Source organism: Pleuronectes platessa, chromosome 10 (genome assembly GCF_947347685.1).
Source record: "Pleuronectes platessa chromosome 10, fPlePla1.1, whole genome shotgun sequence".
Taxonomy (NCBI): Eukaryota; Metazoa; Chordata; class Actinopteri; order Pleuronectiformes; family Pleuronectidae; genus Pleuronectes; species Pleuronectes platessa.
Window position 1 is genome coordinate 12,969,681 of NC_070635.1, and position 24,296 is coordinate 12,993,976.

At 42.6% G+C, this 24,296-nt stretch overlaps 1 protein-coding gene and 1 pseudogene across 1 annotated transcript in view; one reads left to right on the forward strand and one right to left on the reverse strand.

Moving 5' to 3' along the window:
- fhod3b (formin homology 2 domain containing 3b) overlaps positions 1-19,513 on the reverse strand; it is a 79,314-nt gene extending 59,801 nt beyond the window's left edge. Inside the window, exons 1-3 of the mRNA XM_053432684.1 lie at positions 19,064-19,513; positions 13,029-13,135; positions 6,592-6,656 (exon numbers count right to left, since the gene is read on the reverse strand). Coding sequence (XP_053288659.1) covers positions 6,592-6,656; positions 13,029-13,135; positions 19,064-19,228 — 337 coding nt within the window. The 5' untranslated portion in view covers positions 19,229-19,513. The remainder of the gene's footprint in view (positions 1-6,591; positions 6,657-13,028; positions 13,136-19,063) is intronic.
- On the forward strand, positions 19,227-23,062 carry LOC128449266 (sodium-dependent neutral amino acid transporter B(0)AT1-like; annotated as a pseudogene).
- Positions 23,063-24,296: the final 1,234 nt, after the last annotated feature.

A 24,296-nucleotide genomic window follows, 5' to 3' on the forward strand; every position in this document is an offset into this window, starting at 1 on the left:
TGATCCAAGGTGAGAGAAGGAATAACAACGCCGCTTCGTAGCACGTTGGATGAGTGACAGTTACTGTAACGGCAAACGGAGAAAACGTGAGGTGTGTTGACTCTCGTGAGCATTGCTCATATTCTCCTGATGGATGCAGAGAGAGGGAAATAGATGTTCCCTTACAAAGACATGGACATCAAAGCTGAGGTGAAGAAAAGGAGCCAGCGTGACATGTGAGGGAGGATGTGAGGAGGAATTCCATGGCACACTAGGATTTGGCTGCAGGCCAGTGGGGTACTGAGTTAATACTGGTACTCAACTTTTTCCTGCCAATATAGTATAACACTATACATGTGACACTGGTGTAACCCCAAATAAAAACTGTAATATGACAGAGGTGATGAATTAAGCAATATCTGAAACTCTGCAAGAAGTTCACACGCAGGTGGCACATGTCGACGTACTCTAGAGAAGAATCCTTGAGGCATAAAAAGATGAACTGCTACAGAAATCGCCTTTCAAACCACCAAGAGGAAAACAATATTTGCCCTAAATTTCATGATTATTCAATTAGTTGGTCATTGGACTGTCTGATTGATTGTTTGATTTGTTTTCGTGGACCAAAAGCTCCAGTTTCCAGTTCCAGCTTTTAAAATGAGCATGAATATTGTTTTTTTGGGGGAGTGGAAGTGACCCTATGCTTGAGGATTATGATTTTCATCACGTTTTCATTTTAATTGGGTTCAAATTAGTCAGGATTGTCCATATCATCCCATCTGCTCTTCCTCATCCCCCCCCCCCCATAAAGGACACAGCGCCAGGGCAATCGCCCACGGTGACAGAGGCACCTCAAACCTCAGCTCTAAACTATCACAGACCCCTGTGTAAATATACAATAAACAACGCTCTGCAGACATCAAATAAATGTTGGTCTGAGCGAAAGCAAACACGGATTCCATCCAAATGTTCTCCCCTGCGAGCAGTCAGCTGTTTAAAGTCTGTGGCTACTTGGGTTACACACCTGTCCACTTCAGCCAGAGCCGGCTGCAGTCTCCCAGCAGTGGTAAACCCCAGAGCGGCTCTGGTTCACATAGAATCCACTTTTAGCAGCACAACTCAAATGTCACCATGTGCCACTTTGAAAATCTATATTTTCTTCTGAGCTGACTATAAAGTGCAAGTCTTTCCAATTTCAAACCAGTGATCACATTTTCGAACAGGGGCCTTTTTCTCTGACACTATAAAAAGAGACAGAGGATCAATATTTACAGCCATGAAACTCAATAATGTGGCTATAGGATCCCTCGTTGTCTAGAAGAAAACAGTTTGATCCCCTGGTCCGGCTGCACGCTCACCCTTCTCCCTCCGTCTTATAAACACACCTAGGGAAAAAAATACTCCCCTCTTGGGTGAAAACGGAGATAGCTCTCGTCTTTTTGGACGGGTTCAGGAGAAGCACTGAGGGGCTCCACAACTGGAACCAGATGGCTACTTAATATGTGCATGCCTTTGCATGCGTGTGTGCATGCGATCGTGTGAGTGCGCTCACACAAATTATTGTTAGTTGTCTACAGACTTGTTCGGTATGTGAAACAAATCTACAAAAGTGCAAACAATTAGCCGTAATCCTGCCACACAATGGAAAATGCTGTGCTTTAGTTGTTGAGAGGATACAAGAAGAAGAAAATGAGGGGAAACATCATCCTGTTCTGTTGCCCATAAATGAAGCATTAACCTAAGCTATGCTGATAATATCTCTCCACGTGGGGTTGTTGGGCTCAAACCCAAACATTAAGTGTATAAGAGCAAGCCAAAGTGTGAGGTGAGTGATACCATCAAACTGTTCCCTGATCCACTTTTGCTATCAGCTGTGATTTGAAAAGCGAGACCCACTCAGCTCTCCTCTCTCCCTGAGATGTTTTGCTGCCTCAGATTTCTCCTCTTTGGCACAGTGCTGTTTAGTTTGGCCTCCAGGGGTGAGGCTAAGTCCCTGATCCCATTTTGGGGTGTCTTTGAGGGGAGTCGAGGAGATGAGAGACGGGGTCACTTGATCTTCCAGGGTGTCTCACAGGTGGAACGTGATATGCATGTTTTTAATTATTCCGCACTTGCTTGGCAATCTCAGGTCACAGAAGCATGACGAGATTTGATCTGATGGCTTCAGTATGACTCCAAAGTGTAATGCAATTCTGAAGATCAGATATTACCCTGATGTAAATGTCACATAAATGTATTTTAGATATAATAGGTTTTTTATGTTTTCCCTGAATTCATTTTAGCTCATGCAAAGATCTGGATACGGCCAATAAAATGTGCTATAATCACCTCTCTCTGCACTTTTAAAAGTGAACTATAACTACTGGAATTGCTTTTACGTGTGCTTACAAAAGTGAACATGGCTTAGCAGAGATTTGGCAGAGTGTGTGGAAAAGACACTGTGGCTGGGAGCACCGCAACCCGCAGGTGATGTTATCACCTTAAGTCAACGTGCTGACATCCCACACGGAGGCATATGTATAATAATGCATAGATTAGATCAACAAGCAGTGCAAAGCCCACACTTGTGACAAGAGTATTTCAATGCAGCCATGCAACCAACTGCCAGGAACATATTCCAACACAGTTCGCACAGGGAGGGAGAATTTACTGCTCAGCATCTTCCATTTGAACAACCACAGGGGTTTCTGTTGTCACTCTGAGGATCAAAACTATCAATTTGTCAAAAAAAAGTACAGTGCAAAGGAGAAACACAGTTCAACAGTGGCCACAATCATGAATCAAGCCCTGAGCTGGATTATAAAAGGTTGTAAAAGACAAGGCAGATAATCCACTAAGAATGTGTCACCTCCGATTATGGCTGTCACCCCTCAGCCAGGATCCGTGTGTGGACAGTTGAACCTGCTCTTAATGGGGAATACAATCAAAACATAACTTTCAAACGTAGGATTTATACATTTATAAATTATTACTTCTAAAAAAAAAAAGGAATCTGTCTATTCTGGAGTGATTTCAATGACAAACACTTAGTTCCAGAGGGTTTTCAGAGAAATCGAGGAGACTTTTCAGAATTGCGATTGATAGATGTTTGTCCACCATCACATAAAGGCCGTTAATTCTCAGAGGAGCAGCTTCTGACTGTACTTCTGTTTGACCTCTACAAAATCCTGCCTGGATGCGTCACTTTGCACGAGCTGCTGATAATTACATGTGACATTTGTTAATTCTTAACTTGGTGTCCCCATTTAAACATTCTGCAGCCCACACTGTCGCCTCTCTCCCCGTCTTCCAAGTCGGCACACCACCACCTCACGCAACTCGTGAGACCTCAGACACTAAACGGCGCATATAAAGAGGACCTACTGTACTTGTAGACAACACCAAAATGAGCACGGAGCTGCTTTAATCAGGCCCTCGCTACCACATCTACTCCACCGACAACAATAACAGCCCGACAAAGTAAACAGGCTGTGGCCGAGGCTGACACGCATGCAGGGACAAGTTGAGTTTATTTCCTACTTCCCAGGCTGTTGTGCTGGTTAAACAAACACAAATCTAGCCATCACCTCAGCTGGTTTTGTAGAAACAAAAAAAGGATGCATGCACGCATCATGTAACACTGTATAACATGCAATATCCAGTGAGCAGTGATTTTGCCCTTGAGCTCCAAGAGGGCTCATATAGGAAGCCGCCCTGGACAAAATAAGGGCTTTATTTAGGATTCGGGTTAGTGGTAAATAAACAGGTCAAGGTAATGAGGCTTCACTGTGCAGAACACCCATGGATTAACCTTTGTTTGGTACCTGACAGACACTTTTAGTAGACTAAAGGCCTGCCTCACTGTGTGATTACAACAAATCGCTGTGCCAGAGGTGGATCTGTAAAAGCAGTTTAATAAACCATTAGTTCTTGTGGGTGAGCATTTCCCTTCCTCCAGTGACTCCGCTGCGAGGATTCCTGCCTGGGCCGCGCAGAGCCATATGTGTGTGAGAGCTAATGACTGTGATTAGAGAAGCCTGGATTAGGTCTCGCTGTGGTTCGTGACACATGTACACTGGTGCACAGACGCACACGTACACACGCAGACAAACTGAAGGCTGTCCGTGTGATGTGTTAATTTGTAGAAAACCATGAAAACCAGAAGACCTAAACAAAGTTGCATTGCTGCTCAATTAAAAGCTGAAACACACACACACAATGGATTTTCCTTAAATTAGAGATAAATGACACAGATTACTGTAAACCAACTCATCACTCGTAATCACGGAGGGAACCTCTGGGATGAATAAAATCTTTACAACTTGGGAGTGCTCATTCAGCATCCAACCTCAAGTGAGGAGAAATTCAAAATGGGATGTGTTATTAAACTCTTAACAACTCTTGTCCAAACAGCATGTTTTACTCTGTTTGCATTATTATCCCTCAGGCTATTATTTGGAGCTTCTCAGACTTAAACAAAAGGAGCATTTAAAAAAAAGATCTCCAGAGATTGGGAAAACCACGGTGTCAAAGCCAATGGGATTCGTCTGTACATTGTGTACTGGCTCTTCTTCAAACGCATGTTGTGAGTGAGCGGGTCTCATTGCATAACTTCGCTCATTAGAGCGAGACAAAAGAGTATGGCAAGAGGGGGGCTGCTCTTTGGGTCTACTTTGGCCTCCATGAACCGACTGCAGGGAAATACTCAATCCCTTAATACACAGCAAGTGCGAGCCTAAAGAAAACCAAGCCATTTGTCGTGGGAAGACTAAAGAATTATCTCCTTGTGCGGGAGCAGGAAAATCACCCAGTAATTCTGCGCACATGGGGCCGAGAGGTAAGCCCTCAAGTCAGATACAATTAGCCTCAAATGTCTAGAGAAGTTACAGTAACAGTGACCACCTCGCCCCGGAGGAAGTAAATCAGCTGGTCGAGCGGGCAAGTCGCTGAGGGAGACTAAGGGCAACAGGTGGCTGTCAACTTAGAGGAAGAGAGGGTCATCATCCACTTAGAGAAGAGCAGCACGTCTGTCTGCCACTCCCCAGGCTCCTCTAAGCTGGGCCAAGCTCCAGCAGGAGCAGAGAATAAGGTAAAGCCAGTTCAGAGCAGAGTGTGGTCACTGTTCATCCAAACATTCATGGGTACAGCCGTGTTCGGGATGTGACCTGCTACATCAGACAAAAACTGGGATGTCTTTTCGCTGTACAGTGTTATAAATTCAGCGAGCATCACCAACGATATTAATAACTAAAATGACGCTCAGTAGAATGCATAGCTCCGCTAAAACCCAATAGTTCCCTTATGAAACCACATTTAAGTCACATTTAAATGTTGAAAAATGCCTTATGTCCAAATGTTAAGGACAGTGAAAAGAAAAAATCCTTAATCTGCCCCCGGATCCTGAGCCACACCACATCTTTCCACCAAGTTTTGTAGAAATTCGTTAAGTTTTTGTGTAATCCTGCTTAAAAAAAACACACAGACAAATGGACAGAGGAGAAAATGTAACCTCCTTGGCCGAGGTAACGATATGAACTCAGCAACCATTGGAAAAATAACTGCTGATATGTGGTAGCTTAATGTATCAGTTACATAATGACAGTGTCAAGAGCATTAGGAAGAAATCCTACGCAAACCAACAAGTAAAACTAGAGCTCATCGGGTTCTGTCTTTCTAATTCATGTGCATCTCCCCAATAGTCTAACGATCTGTTATGACAGAGCACCAACGACTTTTCAAACCATTCCATTCCATGTCATGCATCAGTAGGTTGAATAAATAACCATAGATGACTATCAAACATAGTTCTCAGATCATGGTGACTTAACGGTAAAGTGTCTGAGGTTTCAGTTGACTTCTACTGAATGAGAGGACAAAAAACATTAAAATCAAACTATTTACAACCTAATAGTTTTTCCAGGCATCGGGTCATTTTTGCGTTTGAAGGCTGCAGAGAGGAGGCACCGTGTGTCTTTGTGTGAGAATGTGGGCTTCTCTGCATTCTGCTGCTGTCAACCACAGAAGCCTTCGCTAAATTCCCCTTTAAGTAGCAAATTACTTTAGCTTACTAGGGCTGATAACAATAGTTAACACATATTTATCAGTTGCATCATAGATGTGGCAAAAAGAAGCCCAAACCATGAAGATTTGAGCAGTTAGTAAAACGCAGGCATTTAGCATCATCAGATCAATCAAAATCCGACGCCGGATAAGCACTTAGTGTGAATGTCTGCATACAGACTATACACAGAATGCATGCTTAATATGTATTTTACTCTGTAAAAATAGCTCTGTGCCAGTTCCCCTCACATTACTCAAAGACACCAGGAGGCTCAATAAAACAAAGTGACAGAACCCAATACGTCATAAAATGTTTTCAGTCCCTGCTCTGTGCCAGTGCTGTGTTTCCACCGTGTCGTTGAAATGCTGTTCATCTGCATTCAAATTAAGATTCCAGGCAATTTCCCAAAACTGCCACTGTGTAAGCATAACAAGAGCCTTTCATAAAATAATCCACAGGTATTAGAGGCAATTAAAGCTCTAAACATCACTGGTGATACAGGAAGAAAAAATGTTCAATAAGCGAGACGTTTCAAACAGACAGTTTCGATTCCGGTGCGGTTTATTACTCACCGATGCAGGCGTGAACTCTGACCGACAGCTGTGTTCGGAGAATGATGCTGTGTTTCTTCCCTCTGCTGTGAAGAACAAAAAGACAAATGGGGAGAAAGACAAATGTTAGTGTGTGTGGACATGTGGACTACTGTGATTGTTTCAATCTGTATGTGTGTGTGTGGGCGCATACATGCCTTGTGTGCATTGGTGTTGGGGGGCACACACAGATTGAATAGAGATAAGGAAACAGAATCTATAGCAGCCATCAATATGCCAGCAGCAGTGCTGTCAAGTGCTGACGAGAACGTTAAGCTGATTGGCTTCTGTGCAAAGGTAAAAAACTTATATTCGGCCTAAATCCTTTTTTCTCCAAATTATACCATTTTCCTGACCCTTCAATATTTGCAGTGTGAACAGGGAACGGGTCATGGAACAGATCAGGGGAAAGGTTTCCATAGGTGCAGAAGAAGAATGGGGGCAAGTCAGAGGTCAACTCCGCCCCCTGTGTTAATGGAGATATGCCAAGACCCTATCACCATCCTGTCAACAGCTTACAATGTCTGAATGACGATCCCAAACAAAGATGGCAACAATGCATCTCCATTCTATTCATTCGGGGACGTTAATGTGAGAGCAGTGTAGTTTGTAGTCATACAAAGCAGCATTTTGCCAACTGAGAAGGCCGGTCTCCGATGTGTTTGAAATCTGAAGTCAGTGAAAAGTGGGGTTTTAATAGAATAGATAAAGAAAAACATGTCAACAAAACCCAATGAAAAGACCAAAATCAACAATGCATTATTGGGTATTTAAAGTAGGACAGTGAATGTGGAACTGACTCAAAATAAGCTACACTGGTCATGTCCATGGTGAAGAAGGAGTGAGGTTCACTAATGAATGTGTGTTTTGTTCATGTGTTTTAATCATTTTCTGCCGGTGTTTGAATCCAAAATGTACAAACCTACAAAAACATTAGAAATGAATAATGATCCTACAATTTTTTTCTTCTTCATCTAAATGTATTTGATAGAGAAATAACATTCCAATCCAGTGTTTTTAAACATTTTCATGTAGCTCCTGCCCTTTTGTTTACGAAAAGATTCGCAGATTGTGCCTTCAACCACCTGGCCAGCAAAAGAAGCACACAAACAAACCCAGTAGACACAACTTGGAACAAGCTCCCAGCAGGTAGGATTGCGCAACACCCCCCTCTTCTAATTCAGATCCCTGACAAATGGGCTTTATGCTTCCTGCACAAAGGCTGTGCGATGGTTCGGACTGGTGCAGCGCCAGCAGCACACTGTCACTGTCAGCCACAATCAGGCCGCAGAGGGTCTGACGGAGAGAGGGAATTGGCACGGGAGGCAGATCATGCTACATGTCTCGCCATCAACAAGCAGGGATACTGAATGACAGACAGACAGACAGACTGACACACTGACATCTTTCCTGCCCGGACCAGTCAGCGGGAAACTGTGCTGACACGCACACACAAGCAGATAACATGGCAGTGGAAGTCTGCATATGCTCAGTCCTTATCCAATATAATATCCAGAAAACAAGCAGAGGTGACGCCGGGGCAACATCTGTCAACATGGACGTTCGAGGCTGGGACGAGACGGCGAACAGGAACTTAATCCTCTGTGATGCTGCTGAGGCAAATGGGCAAACCAAAGCCATTTTGTCACGAACGTCTGCTTTCTCTCCGCCTCGCTGTAACAGTATCCCTGTGCTCAACCAAGACCTGAGGCTACGCAGGCCAACGTGCTCATTATCAAATTAAACAAACGTGCCTGGAATATAAGTAAGGTCTTCAGAACCCCCCCCCCCCCCCCCTTCAACAATTAAACATGAAAATTGGACACTCCCCCATGCAGGGAAGTTACAGAAATAATCATAACTGTAAAAAAAATGTGGGCCATATAACAAATTGGATCCATGTTGGGATATAATACCTGCTGAATCCCCGGGTCTTATGCTCTTCAGTGCCAGAGTGTCTGGGTTTCTTCCAGCTGGGGTACTGTATAATTACCTTAAGCCAAGCTCATATTAAATCTGATTCATCAAGAGAAACATCAGGCTTCTGATTCACCCCAGTTGCTACCATTCAAATAACCATGACTATTTTTAATAATGAATAAACTTGACGGTTACCCAAAACACATTACCTCTTACTTACGTCTTACTTCCTGAACGTAAGCCAAGGCAACTGGTCAAAATTAGGTTGCTTTATAAGAGATTGAATGAAAACATGTGGCCATGTTCGTTCTGCCTGAAAATGATGGAAAAGAGTGAGACAATAAACCATTTCTCAATAGCATGAATCGGATATTTATCGCCATCACTTTGCCCGTGGTACCTTACAGACTGAACATGCCAATTATTTACCCCGTGCTATTTAGCTGTACAGCGCCCTCATAAACTCTGTCTCCATCTTATTACCCAGAGCAGCACAACTGGACCAGTGGACTCCTGCCAGCTCCATCCTCTCTGACTTTATCTTAGGCAGCATTACTGGCTCTGTTTATACAACAACACAAAATGTGTACCCGCAGAAAGTGAACACACATAGTTGGGATACAGTAAAAGCCAGTATTTCCCCTTGAAGGCCAATTAATGCCAGACAAGAAGGCCCCACAGAAGGTTTGCTGACTCAGCACTTCTCTATGACACCCCCCCCCCTGCAGGGAATCCTGCATCAGTGTCAGGGGAAGGACGTTCAGAGTGAGAGTGAGGTTTGGTAAAGGGGCTGGAGAAGGAAGCTAGGGCTATCTACGGGGTTAACTTCCCTCTGAGGAGCTTCACTAACCATTGACCAGACCTCACACTCAGACATCAACACACACACACACACACACACACACACACACACACACACACACACACACACACACACACATCCAAACCATTTAACATACAGAACAATCACAGAGCTGTTCTATTCTGTTAATAATACCCTTAAACTGCTCTGTGCAAACACAAAGAGGACAACTGGTGTTTTATTTCCCTCCTTGAAGTTTAAGCCGCGCTGTGTTGGACAATATCTCTGGTTCTTTTCAAATGTGCTTTTTCTCCTCAAATGAGAATCTCGTGTGCTGGGGAAGTCTACGACGCATTGTCCAAGTGGGTCGGAAAAAATTGAAAATAATGAAAGCGGAGCTGTCCTTCGAGAGAAGAAAGGATGAGACGAGAAAGTCTGAATAGTTGAGGCCTGCGGAGCAAGAACAGTTAGATTTTTAATATGCTTGACTTCTGACTTGTTGTCGCACACATCAAGAGCACGTAATAAAACCAAGAAGGGCATATCCAGATCATTAATGCGGGCGTACAGATGTTGTGTCTAACAGGACAATGAAATATCAAAAAGTGTTTTCCTTGGTGTGTGTCAGCGACACATTTCACACGCTGAATCCCCTTTCTGAAGAACAGACCTCCAAAGACAAGCAACTCCTTGATGCATTGCTTTACTAATCATCTGCCAATCACTGTCACATAATGAGTTAAAACAACACGACACCCAACACAGTAAGTCCACACATGAAGTCAATACAACATTCTTTCTACAACGTCAGACCCAAATTCCCATGAAATGTTCCGGCAGGCTCCTGCTCTTCAATCCATGTAATCCACAAAAATATTCAAGGGTTATAAATGTCTGTAAGCACATGCCGAGACATTTGATCTTAACTACGTCCCCCATACTCCGACTCGGCTCAGGGCCACGAACGCAGGAAATTGTGTGCATGGGGTCAATCAATCTATCACAGCTAGGAACTTGAATGACAGACCAACGACCTAAAACAGTGCTGATATGTTCAAGCACATGTTTGGGCTGTGTAGTCAGTGTATGACTTGAAGTGAGACTATATCAGAGATGGGACAGGGGATTTATTAGTCACAATCTCCTATAGCTGGGCTTCATAACACGGTGTGGAAGTGATTATGGCCCTTAAGCTCCCGTGACATGGATATCTCCAGGCTCTGCAGCGCTCTGTCAGAGGATCATACTTTAATCTGATTGTAAAGACACTATATGACACAGGCGCCTCAGGAATGTAACCTGTCATTAATATTAATTACAGATGGATCCGGTGGCCAATGATCGGGAGAGTTCAGCCGCTCAGGCAGAATACGAATATGGTACAATTCTCCTGACAAAAAGTAGGTGTCTGGGTGGAACATTTTGAAGATTTGAAAAAATAATGAGAGCTCCACTTTGAAGCTTGTTATCTTAACTTGGTGGAGGGTTGTTACTTTGACATCAAGTTGTAAAAATCATGAAAAAATCCTGGAAAAACACAACTTCTTAATGTTTTGGAGGTGGAGACTGATGTTGACAGATCTTATGCAGTGAAAGGGAGAGAAAAGCAAAAAATGAAATGGAACAAGTAGAGGTGAAATGGCTCCGCAGAACTTTTATTAGCTCGATAATCATCAAATCAACAACACCAAGCAATGTGGGATGCAATCCTGGGCACATCAGCACCATAAAAAGCCAGCGAGCAAAACTACCCTATTTAAAAAAAAAAATTGGCTAACCACCTTCACCCCCAGCCTCCTCCTCAGACAACACTGTGTGGGTTTAATGACACACATCCATACCAGCCTGTGCCAGCTGGCACGACACGCGCCCTGGCAGGCTCCCTCTTCGACAAGCGAAGAAGTGGACCACTTTAACCTCACAGCTCTCAATAGCCTCCCATAAGCTCCTAACAATTTCAGATGGAACTGGGAAAGGACGGCTCTGTTGACGTCCAATAGAAACACCACGCCAGAGAGCGAGCTTATGAATTCCAAGTTAGACAAATAAATCCATACAAGTTTGTGGGCCAGCCAACCAGGAACTCTCATGCCAACCTTTGGTTTGTGATTGTCGAAAGTGTGCGGCACATGAATGATATATCAACATCGTCCACAGTACATGAAAAAACATATGGAGTCGATAAAGTGACTGGCCAGGGAGAGTGTATGAAACTGAAATGAAACTAACACAATTATAAACCTTTCTCTTCTTCATCCAGGTCTGGGGGTTATGACGAGACGAAGCCTCACATTACGGGGAAACAACACAGTTAAATTAGAAGCTGGGAGATGTATGGTGTCGGGCGTACGTGCAACTGTAGTTCAACCTAATGAAAGCACTGAGGTAACATTCAACAGAGATGAGGGAGATTACTCCTGACACGTGGCTACACTTCATAAGTGGTTTAGATGACATCACTGCTGCCACTCGGCCTGGTCAGCCAGGTACTTTAAAGGGCACGAGTGGACGAACGCCAGGGAAACACTGAGACATGTAGTTTATTACAAAAAAAGCCATGAATAAAGCTAAAGAACTGATAAAAACCATAAACAGTATGAAAAGATTGACAAAGCATCTCCACTCCCTCAAACCTTAGATGATTATATAATATCCCAGAAACGAATGTCGGTATCTTGAGCATTTACATCATTGTGATGAGAACTGCCTAAAATGACAGAATATTTTATTTGACGTGTACTTCAACTCTTTGGATTGATCCAGTCCCCTCCACTAACATGGACAAGGCAGGATTTATGGTCTTTATTCAACCAGCAGGCCGGGATCAGGACCCCTCGGCTTCAGTTTTAAGGGGCAGTCATGTCGTCGATCTTATGTACCGGCTATGACAAAAACAAATCCAACTCTAAACGACGTCAACATCACATGCGTGAAAGTCACTCTAAAAAATGCAATAAACACATGTGTCTACTGATTTGAAGATCTCTCCTTGTTCAGTGACATTGTTTTTGGGACTGATTCACTGTAAAATTTCTAGGATTTGGAAATGGAGATTTCCTTGAGTGGGGTAAAGCTCATCCCCTCAGCTCTTCCACAGACCAACCACCTCCTGTGAGAAGCTTTTGGGTAGCAGAGCTCAATCTGCTCTGCCCCGGAGAGGGGATTATTTCACTAATTCATCCTGGAACGAAATGGGTATCATTATGATTCCAATCGCTGTAATGGAATCAAATTAGGCAAAGGAAACATAGCAAGCAGGAAATTAATACATAGCCCCATGGCCAAAGATTTAAAGACTATCTTTTTCTCCTTAGCTTGCATGAATTTATGTCTTTCTCAAAAAGCTGCTGTCACATTGTTCTAATTATGTCCGACTGTTAAAAGCAGAGACATATTTTCAGTATTTTTAAAAGCCCCATTGTTTCCACCAAAAACTTTCTAGTCATTTACTAATTTGACCACAAAAATGTGAACAATCTATTCCTGGTCAGAGAGAAGTGAGTATCCACCTGCCGGTCCAGCTGCTCTGGCTCCAGTCCCAACTCCAACTTATTTGAACTGATGGAATTACATGACAAATTTCTTTTGATATAAAATGTCTAATTTTAGTTGTTTTTTTTAAGATTAGAGCAGAGAAGGATTATGCTTTGGAATGGCAAAGAGAGAGAGAGAGAGAGAGAGACAGAGGTGACCTTACCCTCCTTCCTCCTGAAATCCCTCCAGTTCATCCCTCTGCTCTGCCAGGGTAGACTCCAAGTCCAGGTAGCTTCCATTATGGGACAGCTGAAGGGCACAGTCGTCAGGCTAAACAGCGAGAAGACACAGTTACACATTGATTAGTCTTCAGTGCATAAAGGTGATTCCTTTATGCGTCATTGCCTAAATGCAGTGGGTATAGTTTTAGTGTGCCATGGACCATTGGGTGTTCTTCCTTCTATCAGTTCCTGTCAGCACTCTAGAATGAGGGCTGGAGAGGAGTCATGCAGATTTGGAGCACCATTGAGAGTCTGGTGCCTCCAGTCTCCCAGCGCTCCTTGCCTGATAAACTATCATCACACATGATGATTTTTCAGTGGAGCTATGATTTGCCTGATCTTGACTGGCTGTCGTCGGCCGACTCCGGTCAAGGAGATGAAGAATGAGGCTGTCTCTTCGCGTGTCAGCCTGACCTCCAAATTGGAGATATTAACCTATTTATATCCTGAGGTTGTCAGCTCCGCAGGACAGCGGCTCCGGCAGTGGAGGAGCGGACAGGGAAGACAAAATACCATCACAGGAGGGCAAACATATGACTTAAGTGGAGGGAGCGCTCCATAAACAGTCAGGGTGTGTAAAACAACATCACACACTGAACCCTTTGAATTTGTCTAGTCTCATCAGGCCCACTCGGATGAGTTTGTAGTGCATCAAAGCTTGTGATAAAAGTGGATAATTACCATTAACTCATAAAAAGAGCAGCCTGCAATACTCTGGATTTCTCTTGAAAGAACATAAGTAAACATAGATGTAACATGTAAGAACCATGTGGTTTTTAAATCAGACCAGTTATTACCAAGCAATTCAATTCCCTCCCACATGCGACAGTAACTTAATTGAACCTGAAGGAAAAAGGCTGGAAAACACATTATGGCTTTGATGTGTTCAGCCACTCTGTTTGTATTACTGCACTACACCACTGGAAGACTGCATGTGTCATATTTGAGAAGTGAAACAAAACATGTGGTTGGTTAGGATAACTTGTTTTTAGACCTGACCCGCGGAAAAAATGTCCGAACAATTGGGTCCGGACATAATCAAGACTTTGCATTTCACATATGAACGACGCAGTAGGAGCTTGTTTGGGTCAGACGCGCTCACAACAACAGGAAAATCTCCAGAGCATTCAGGTGAGGGGTGAAGCCTGGGTGGAGGATAAAGGAGGCAGGACACCAAAAGCTTGTTTTCTTTTTGTATGTTCTTTTTTCACTTTTTGTGTCGGTCGCTTGTAAGAAATAGCCCAGATCATCTCGGGTGATTATCCGGAGTTCAGTGCATGACTGAAGGCACTCATGACTCTGAGACATCTTGTTTACTTTCCATTCTAAACCAGAAGTTTGCTGGCGAAATAATAGTTGGACAGATTATTGGAATGAATATCTTCATTAGAGGACACAAGAGATGAGCAAAGCATGAGTCTGAACTTGATATGCTCAAGTAATCCTATTGTTTCTAAGACAGTGACAAGTCTTATTTAAAGGTTGTTGTTTACGCTCTTACAGTGAGGCAGACTGAGAGATAGGAAGAGACAGAGATAGAGAGAAAGGGAGACAGGTAGACAGAGCAGAGGCCAAAGAAATAAAGCTTTACTGTACAGAGGTAGAAGGGGGAGGCAAGTGATTCTCCAGATTAAAGGACAGATTTTGGACTCACAGGAAACCGAGGCATAGAAGCCAAAGTTAGGCCCACTATTTTTATGCCTATATGGACTGACATGCCTTTAAAAATAATGGGTGTGACAGTAATATGAAATGTAGCCTCACGGAGTGGACATGCTAAATCATATATGTTGACCAGTGGCCCTGCATAACCTGTGAGACACTCAACTAAGGAAAACTTTCTAAACCAAGGCAAACTTGTCAGTTTAGTCCAACCAGGAGTTCCCTAATGTCTGAATCGAAAGATCCACTGCGTGAATTTAAGTTAATGTTCTTCTCTTGTTTGTCTAAGATGCTCTCTGTGCACCACTGCTTGTGTCTCCACTCGCTTCTTCTTCTACTGTTTATTCAAAATAACATGTTTGTGGCAGAATAAAACATCACTTAGGAAACTGAAAAAAGTATTCTGCAAGTGTAAGAGCTATTAAACCTGTCAATTTATGAATTTTAATCAGATTTCATATCTTAGTTCAAGTTTTTACTATATGCACATTTACTATTTAGTATTTTGGAAATTCATTGGATAAAAGGAAGAGGAAAAATGTTTGCTCTCCTCCAGCTTCATGCTCTGTGTCGCAACCTGAAATAGACAAAACATTGGGCAGAATTTGCAGCTGTAACCAGTAATTAGCGAGCTGTGGAAGCAAGAAATGCATTTCTCCACATAAGGTTTTAACTCACAGACCAAAAGCACGAAAAGGCAGAAAAATCTATGTGAACTACACAGGTCTGTCCATTAATCAAATCCCATCTGTTGAGCCATCAACTGAGCTGTGCATCCATCCATCCTCTCACTTGGGTCACTTTAGGTGCTCATTATACAAGCAACCCGGATTACTGATTACAGGTCTTGCCATGTACAACCAGGTCAGGTTGATACGCATAAATGGTCCTTAATCCAGGAACAGTGCTATGAGATTACAAGCAGCAGAGGCTTCCTTAGCTGTCCCTGCGCCCAGGACGTGAACCCACGGTGGCCCTGTGATAGCCAAGTCCAGAAGTCACCACAAGCGCTCTGCTCACACACTGAGGTCTGGCCTCTCCCTTCAACCACCATACTGTGGTCCACTGACCAGGGAGGCAGTTAAGGCAGAAAGGACTAAAAATAAACACCATGCAATTTCCATTTTAAACTGCTATCTCACTTCAAATGTCTTTGTCTTCCACAAGGGAAAAACAACTGAAATGAGAAAGCATATATATTGTGTGCAAATTGTAGATTTGAAACTCATAATAACCAAATGATTATGCCAATGGCATGCGCAATCTGTAACTAAATATATAAATTAGAGTGAGCCACTTTAAAGCTTAAAGTTAGTTTGATAAACACATTAAAACCCAATTGAAGAATGAAAGAGAAACCGCAACAGTAATCTTAACTTCCTGTCAATCATTCAGAAGATGAGTCCGTTCACAGATGCAGAATTCTAGTGCAGAGAGAATCCTCCGAAACGCAGAGGCCGGCAAAACTTCAATTCTGCAGAACAATGTGTCAAATAATTCAAAGGGACTCTTGACAGGCATGCAGGAAGAACCTGTATTTTACAGCATTTAACATAACTTCTCATTCTGAGACTCTGTAATTTCTCAAGAAAGAGGGGGAAAAATGCAGGCTAACAACCCGAAATTGAAATTGGTAAAGTGAGAGTCCATTCTCCAAGGCCACATTTTCCAATTTTGCTTTGCAATATGATGCAGGGCCTCAAGGCCACCGAGACGCAGACTGAGCAAAGCACAGACAGAGAGGAAAGTACAAGGACGAGTGGTCCATTGATGTGTGTGGAGAAAAACTGCAGACTTGGACTTACTCCAACAGAACAGCATGCACATCTCGTCATCTGACAAGGACGATGTAATATTCATGACAAAGTCAAATAGCTGAGTAAGGCAGTGAGTGAATAATTGCACTTTCTATCGACAATAACAACAGAAAAGCTTTTCATGCCTTAAATTCACAGAGTTTATCCTAATTGATGTTTGAGTCATTGAAATAGCAGAGTGCCCTCTTATGTACAACACAATCCTGCTCTCATGAAGAGTAAAAAACAACCACACACACACACACACACACACACACACACACACACGCACGCACGCACGCACACACACACACACACACACACACAGGTTTGTGGAGCCATCCCTATTAGGACTTTGCAGTCACTTCATTATGGACAGCAAAACCAAAACCTTATCCCTTACCTTCATCATGACTAATTCATGCCTAACTCTAACCTTAACCACACCACAATTCACATCTTAACCGTAACCTCCAGCAGGACCTCAGAAATTGCCTAATTAAGACTGGGCTTTGGTCTACATGTGGTCTACTGGTCCTGACAAGGTCACTGTTTATGCTGGAAAAGGTCCTGAACAAGTAACAAAAACGAGTACACACACACACACACTTCCCTCTTGAGACTGCAGACTGAAACTGACAGCACCAGCCCAGAGACAGCATGTGCTAGCTGTTTTGACTCCCTGGGCAGCATGTGTTAGCAGTGTGCTATTTATACCGGATCGACTCTCACCATAGAGACGGAGATCAAAGACAACAGGTTTGTTGTCTGAGGTCTTTCCACATTGTCACCAAACACACAAACGTTTGAGGGTGTCAATCGGAGAAGTCGTTGCTCAAATGTGGCGACACAGCCTCATCATCCACCTGGTATTTTAATTTTTTTTAAACACATGCGCTGCTACCTCAAGTTACTGCAAACAACTAAAGCCCATGAGACCAAATCTCACTAGCCAGGCACTGAACCCACCAACGGGGCTCCCTCTCTTTTGAGGTCCAGCTGGCCTTCTGCTAAACTGAGACGGCAAAAGTACATCAGCTTTTTGTTTGTGTTTTTAATTCTACCCCGCTTCCCTCTCCTCGCTAACACAGTGGAAGGCATTCCCATCCCATCCTGCCGGTCCAGCAGTGGCCTGCTCTACCAGAGCCAGGCTTGTGGTGATCCACAGCATCCTGAGGCGTCCACGACTTATCTTACCAACTCTCTACCCCCTGATCTGACAGAATGAAGAAGGACCTAAATTAACTTTCTATTTACTCAACTTCCTGACCAGACCAAGATGAATGCTCAATAAAAGACTTAACCTCAGATGCGATGGCCTCTCTGCTTTGTTTAAACTTGAAGGACAGTAGAGGAGACCTTATGGAAATGTGCTTGGTTACACGCAGCCTATTTGGAACACAATTTCTCAAGTTTGAGCCGTCGGAGGCCTCCAGAAAATAAGTAGAAACCCGACTTTAAATTTACAATATTTGTCACAGGGTTTCTTTAGGGAAACTTAAACACAGCAATTACACCAGACCAAAGAGAAACATTCAGTTATTTTCAGCTGCTAAAAACTGGCCATGCAGTTGTGGATCTAGAAGGACAAAAACAACATGCAAAGTTTCACCTTCTAAACATTTTGGAAATAAATAAAGACTGAAGTGATAACACTGACCAAACATAACAGAATGGAGGTATGAGAAAATGCTTTCTGCTTTTGACAATAACAATAAGTGGATATGTGGAAAACACGTTATGTAAAAATACAATGTTAAGGCAACATAGTTTGGATAAATGATTCAGAAGTTGTTGGGATCAGATGGGTTCTAATACAAATCCCCTGATCTAGGTCAGTCCAGATCAGAAATTAGCCTCTTCCATCTCTCGACAACTGACCAACTGGCTATTTGACCCCATGCACTCTGACTGGGGTTTAGTGACAACAGCAGAAGTTGATTCCTACGTAGACTTCGGTTTGCCCATTTATGATTAGCACAAATGCAAAGTGATACATAGTTAACATAATAAGAATTTTATTTTAATTTGAAGGAAGATTAAACTATTCAGCGATGCCAATTAATCAATGTAAATATATGTTCTGTTACCTTGTTTCTTTCTTTTCTCTCACACAAAAAACGGACAAAAAACTTCCAAAGGTTTTGAAAGGTCTTAGTCTGGATAATGAATAGTGAGAAGTTTCAGCTGAAAGGGGATTAGTGTTGTGGTTGAGGTAAACATTAACAGATGCCTGCCTCCCCCAAGACAAATAATGGATGTCTATTAACCTCTAATATCATTTAAAATCCACAAAATATTCATATTATTCACATAATGTCATATCAGGCCCTGTCCTGTACTGACAGTACATGTAATAACTTTAATGTGTATGGATGCTGCATCAGCATTACAGTCATTGACTCAACCAATGGTCTCTTAGGTTTGTTTGGTGGTAACCACATCAACTTGTTCAGGCTAATTATTCATTTTATAGACACATGGACCAAAATAATGATAGTGAAAAGTAAAGTGCATACCTTCTGTGGGGCTTTCAGCAGCCTGTGGACTCCAGCAATCTGATTGATCAGAGGAATATCTTCCCTGAAAGTGTACAGAGGGGGTCTGGTGGGCTCGGGGAAATTGGTGCTGTTGAATGGATCAGTATCATCTAAGAACTGTACCCTGCACATGAACGTAGCCATGATGTATCCATGCACAGGCGTTTTGGAGGTGATCAAAATAAATGGATGACCGCAGCCTGTGACAGACAGCCCTCCCCCGGCCAGCGGACTGCCGGCAGGTCTCCTGCAGCAGCGAAACCCTGCAGCCTCTTGTTATCCTTGGACCTTCTCCATTCGCGTCACGCAGCGCAGAGGACTCGGGACAGTGCGCACTGAAGTAACATCCAGGGAAACCTCCGAGAGAGACGCAGCCAGTCAGGGCTCTGCGGGAGTGTGCGGGGCGGCGGTGTCCAAGGGCATTGCGGGCGGTGCTGAGGCAGACTGCGGACGGGACTGCAACACTTGGCACCCTGTGACAGCGATGGTGAGCGGCTCCCTCCTCCAGAGCCAACTGTGCCAGAGCTCTGCAGGGCCAGCTGCTGATACAGGCGCAATGGCGGCCTCCGGTGGTCAAAGTGAAGCAGTACAGAGCGCAAGCCACACTGAAGCAGGCAGAAAACATTCAATGAAGAAAGCGTGTAGAGATACATACGGTGGCCAAGAGAGCTCAACGCACTGCAAATTCGAAACGCTGGAAACTAAGAAAACGTTTTATGTTTCCAAGGGTCCCTAAAAAGTGATGAACCTGTGCTTTGGGAAGTTCCATCACCACTGACGAGTAGCAGACTTCAATAACTTCAATAACTTCACAACCTTTTGGAGCACATTTCATGAATTCATGAAGTTGTTTCCCTTAATTTCCACGTGTTTTTTCTTTCTTAATTTGCAGCGCATTGAACTCTCTCGGGCCACCGTAGTTACAATGGATGTTATATATATGCAGTGGATGTTACATAATTAGATATTAAACAAATACAGAAGCTAGAGAGTAGATAAAGGTGAAAAAAGAGATGACTACGGTGGCCCTGAAGTGCATATCACAAATGCAAATGACTAAAGTTTCTCTTCACGCCGGATGTAAATTGTACTTTTATAATCCCAGTATACAGTGCCGGCTGGATTCATTGCTTTGCCTGTGTTCATCCTGTTTGGAGTTTGCTTTTCTGGCGCATAATGCAAACAGCTTCTTCCCATCAAGTAACATGTAGAAACCTGATATTTGAAGTGTCCTAGTGAACTGGTCATCTCAAAAAACTGCATAACCGTCTCTACACTTCCGTAGGGCCTAGGCATTACAAATGCACATTTGGAGTTGATGGGTTAGACGATTTTTTGAGACAATCTAAAAGGTCTAAACCTGCCTGTTTGGAATGTGCTGTTTGTCTGGCCTTGGTGATGCTCGTTGTAGCTTTCTGTCTGTATCTGTAAAAGTGACCTGCAGTAATTGAACCACAACAATTAAAGACCGGCTGTAGGACTCAGCACGCAGAACCCTGAACTAACATACTACCTCTTCCAGGTTGCAGAGCTGGCAAAGCCATCAACATGGCTTGATGCAGGTGCTCAGGTTTTCTATTCCTTCTCTCTGGGTTTCGGTGGTCTCATTTCCTTCTCCGGCTACAACTCAGTGCAGTGAGTTTATCATCTTGTTTAACTCTCATTTCAAGTTAAAGGTATATGTACTTATCCTTGAATAAAAATAAGTCATCTCTCCTTTAGCAACAACTGTGAACAGGACGCAGTAATCATCTCCGTCATCAACGGTTTCACCTCCGTCTTTGCTGCAATTGTCGTTTACACCATTATCGGCTTCAGAGCGATAGACAGATTTGACAGCTGTCTTACTTGGTATGTTTCTATGACCTTTTTGCCAAATTATACAGCAGCTAATATACAGTACTTTTTCTCACAGTACAAATCTCAGAATTACTTTTGGGATTCAGAAACATCCTTGAATTGTTAAATACATTTAATCTGGCTGAGGGCACCATCACTGAAAGCAACTACTTTGACGCCCTTCAATATTACAATGAAAACAAACCTGGGGTTGTTCAAGGGTTGGATCTGAAAACCTGCAACTTGGACACTTTTCTCAGTGAGGTAAGATTTTCTCAGAGCAGGTCGGACTATAATTATGAATGCACCAGGACAGCAGCTTCAAATTGAGCATTTAGTGTTTTGCTATAACCGAGTGCTGTGTTTCTGCCTAGGGAGTTGAAGGAACTGGTTTAGCCTTCATTGTGTTCACTGAGGCTATCACCAAGATGCTGCTCTCACCGCTATGGGCCGTCCTCTTCTTCATCATGCTCTTCTGCCTGGGCCTGTCTTCTATGTTTGGTAACATTGAAGGAGTTCTAGTGCCACTGCAAGACCTGAACGTTTTCCCAAAGTCATGGCCAAAAGAGTCCATCACTGGTAAGTCTACATCTGTTCTGTTATTATCAATCAACAAAGGCATTCTAAAAGGCATTCTAGTACAATTCTATAATCATTTTGTCTCCTTCAGGTTTAACATGTGCACTGTGCTGTCTGGTGGGTCTGATATTTATCCAAGGCTCAGGAAACTACTGGCTTGCTCTCTTTGACACTTACGGAGGATCCATCCCCCTGCTAGTTGTTGCCTTCTGCAAAATGTTCTCAGTGGTATACATTTATGGGATAGATAGGTAATGTTGAAAAACACAATGTTTATATACCATTTAAAGTAATTTGTGCATTGATGCCATCTAAGGAATATAGTTTTTCAAGCTATGTGGTGAGGTCAAAGAGAGAAAAGCCCCCTGAAAAAGGGTAGTTGTTTGAGTCCACAAAAGCCTTCTGGACTCTCAGGGGTAAACTTTGTTTCAGCAGAATCCAATACAATTAAAGTCAACAATGGTGAGTCCTACTTCAGACGCAATAAAACAACAGAAAAAAACATAACATGCCTCCATACGGCTCTTGTGTGTCATCCAAGTGTCCACAAGCCCAGACATTCATAATCGACTCTTAAAGGCATCATTTACATTAAGTTTTAAGCTTAGAAGTCCGCTGATGTCTTCTGACGAGTTGCATACAGGGACTGTTGGAAAAGCTAACGTCTACTAGCTTGAATGCTTCAGGTGGACTTTTAGGCTTTAAACGTGTAACTGACGCCATTTCTAGTCCAATATGAATGTCGGGTCTTGGGGACACTTGGATGACAAAACACAAGCTGTATGGATGCATGTTGTGTTTTTCTGTTTTATTACGTCTGAACATATGTCACTAATCAACCACAGAGTTTACCCCTGCAACTCACACATACAGGACATGGTCAAACCTTACACCCCAGCCCGTCCACTCCGCTCCGCATCTGCCAATCGACTTGTTGCTCCCTCCCTGCGAGAGACACCTAGACACTCAACAAAATCACGACCAAATTTGGCCAAATTGTTGTTTTGCGTATTGTTGACAATGTCCCGTGTGTGTCACTGTCCTCCTATAGGTGACGACATTGAGTTCATGATTGGACACAAACCCAACATCTTGTGGCAGGCAACTTAGAGAGTCATCACCCCGCTCATCATGTTTGTCATCTCGGTCTTTTACTTTGTCACTAAACTTTCTGAAAAGCTCTTTTACAAAGTCTGGAATCAAGAATAGGTCAAAATTAATTTTACTTTGTGATTTACTACCTAGAATAATGCATTGATTATTTGTCATGTGTTGATTTAAAAAAAATCCTCTGTCTGTCTTTGCAAGATACATTTCCGGTCCTGGAGGACAAACCATATCCAGTCTGGATCAATGTGATAATTTTTATATTGGCAGGAATACCCTGAAAGTGAACAGAGGTGGTTTGGTGGGCTCGGGGAAATTGGTGCTGTTGAATGGATCATTATTATCTAAGAACTGTACCCTGCACACGAACGTAGCCATGATGTATCCGGCATTTTGGAGATGATTAAAATAAATGTGTTTGTATGTGTCTGCTACTGCCACCAGGATTACATTTTCAGCTGCCGGTTTGTGGACTATCGGCTTTTTTTCGACATTTCAAAAACGGATAACGACATATGTGAAAGGAAATAAAAGTTTTTGTGTCAAAATGCTAACATTTCTAGCTAGATAATCTAGGTCCTAGAATAAAGCATTGATTATTTGTCATCAAAATACTTTTTCAAAATTGAGTGAAGGATATCATGGTTTTATCTATGACATTTTAAAAAGGTAGGCATAGTTTCAAAAAGCCAATATTCTCTTTTATAATGGGCGGTATTATGTTGTATTGTCCATGTGTAAACCCAATAATTCTGAGTGAGACATCGGTAACTGTGTATTTGTATATTTTGTTGCTAGTTACACTACAGATGAGAAATCTAATTAACATAAGATTACGTGTGATTTGACAGCTACAGTCACGTTCTGTCCCAGAAGGAATCTGACTTGGAGCCACAGAATAAAAAAATAAACCTCTCTGTTGAACTTTTTCATATACTGATTAATAAATAATAATGGTGGAGTTAAGAACATTTGATTTACATTTCATAATGCATTTTGTCATGTTGACACAACAAAGTAAAGTTGGACAGTCAGGCCAAAACATGACTTTTTACTTGGGATGTGTTTCCCCATTTCAAAAAAACATTTCACAGCCATCAAAATCTTCTCTCCACAACATTAGCAACCATGGAACAGAAACCTTTTGAAATAACTTAAATTGTATTATTTGTATGACAATAACAATCAGGACATTATAAAGACAAACTTCCTTTTTGGAAAATTATTTATTCATATTCTCCAGAATACGTTCTAGTACAACGTGAACCTTGTTTAAGGTATGCTATTGAAATGTCTCATTTTGTACTTCCTATCCGTATGAGGTCATTCGGGATCGCAATCATCTCCCAGCCCGGCCCAGCCGGTATCAGTCCAGCCTCCGAACCCACCTCCCTTGCTCCCCGTCATATGTTGCTAAGCTATCAGCTCGTTAGCTACCACAGACTGTTCTGTCTGTAGCTCCAGAGCGAGGGAGTAGAGAGGACATCGAAATAGATAGATAGATAGATAGATAGATAGATAGATAGATAGATAGATAGATAGATTACTTTATCCATCTCCGAAGGGAAATTAAATCGTCATAGCAGCCGGTATATTTGAATACAATAAAATACAATAGAATAGAATAAAATAAAATAAAAAATATTGAGGTAGAAAGAATAAAAAACAGAAACACAAGATAAATAGG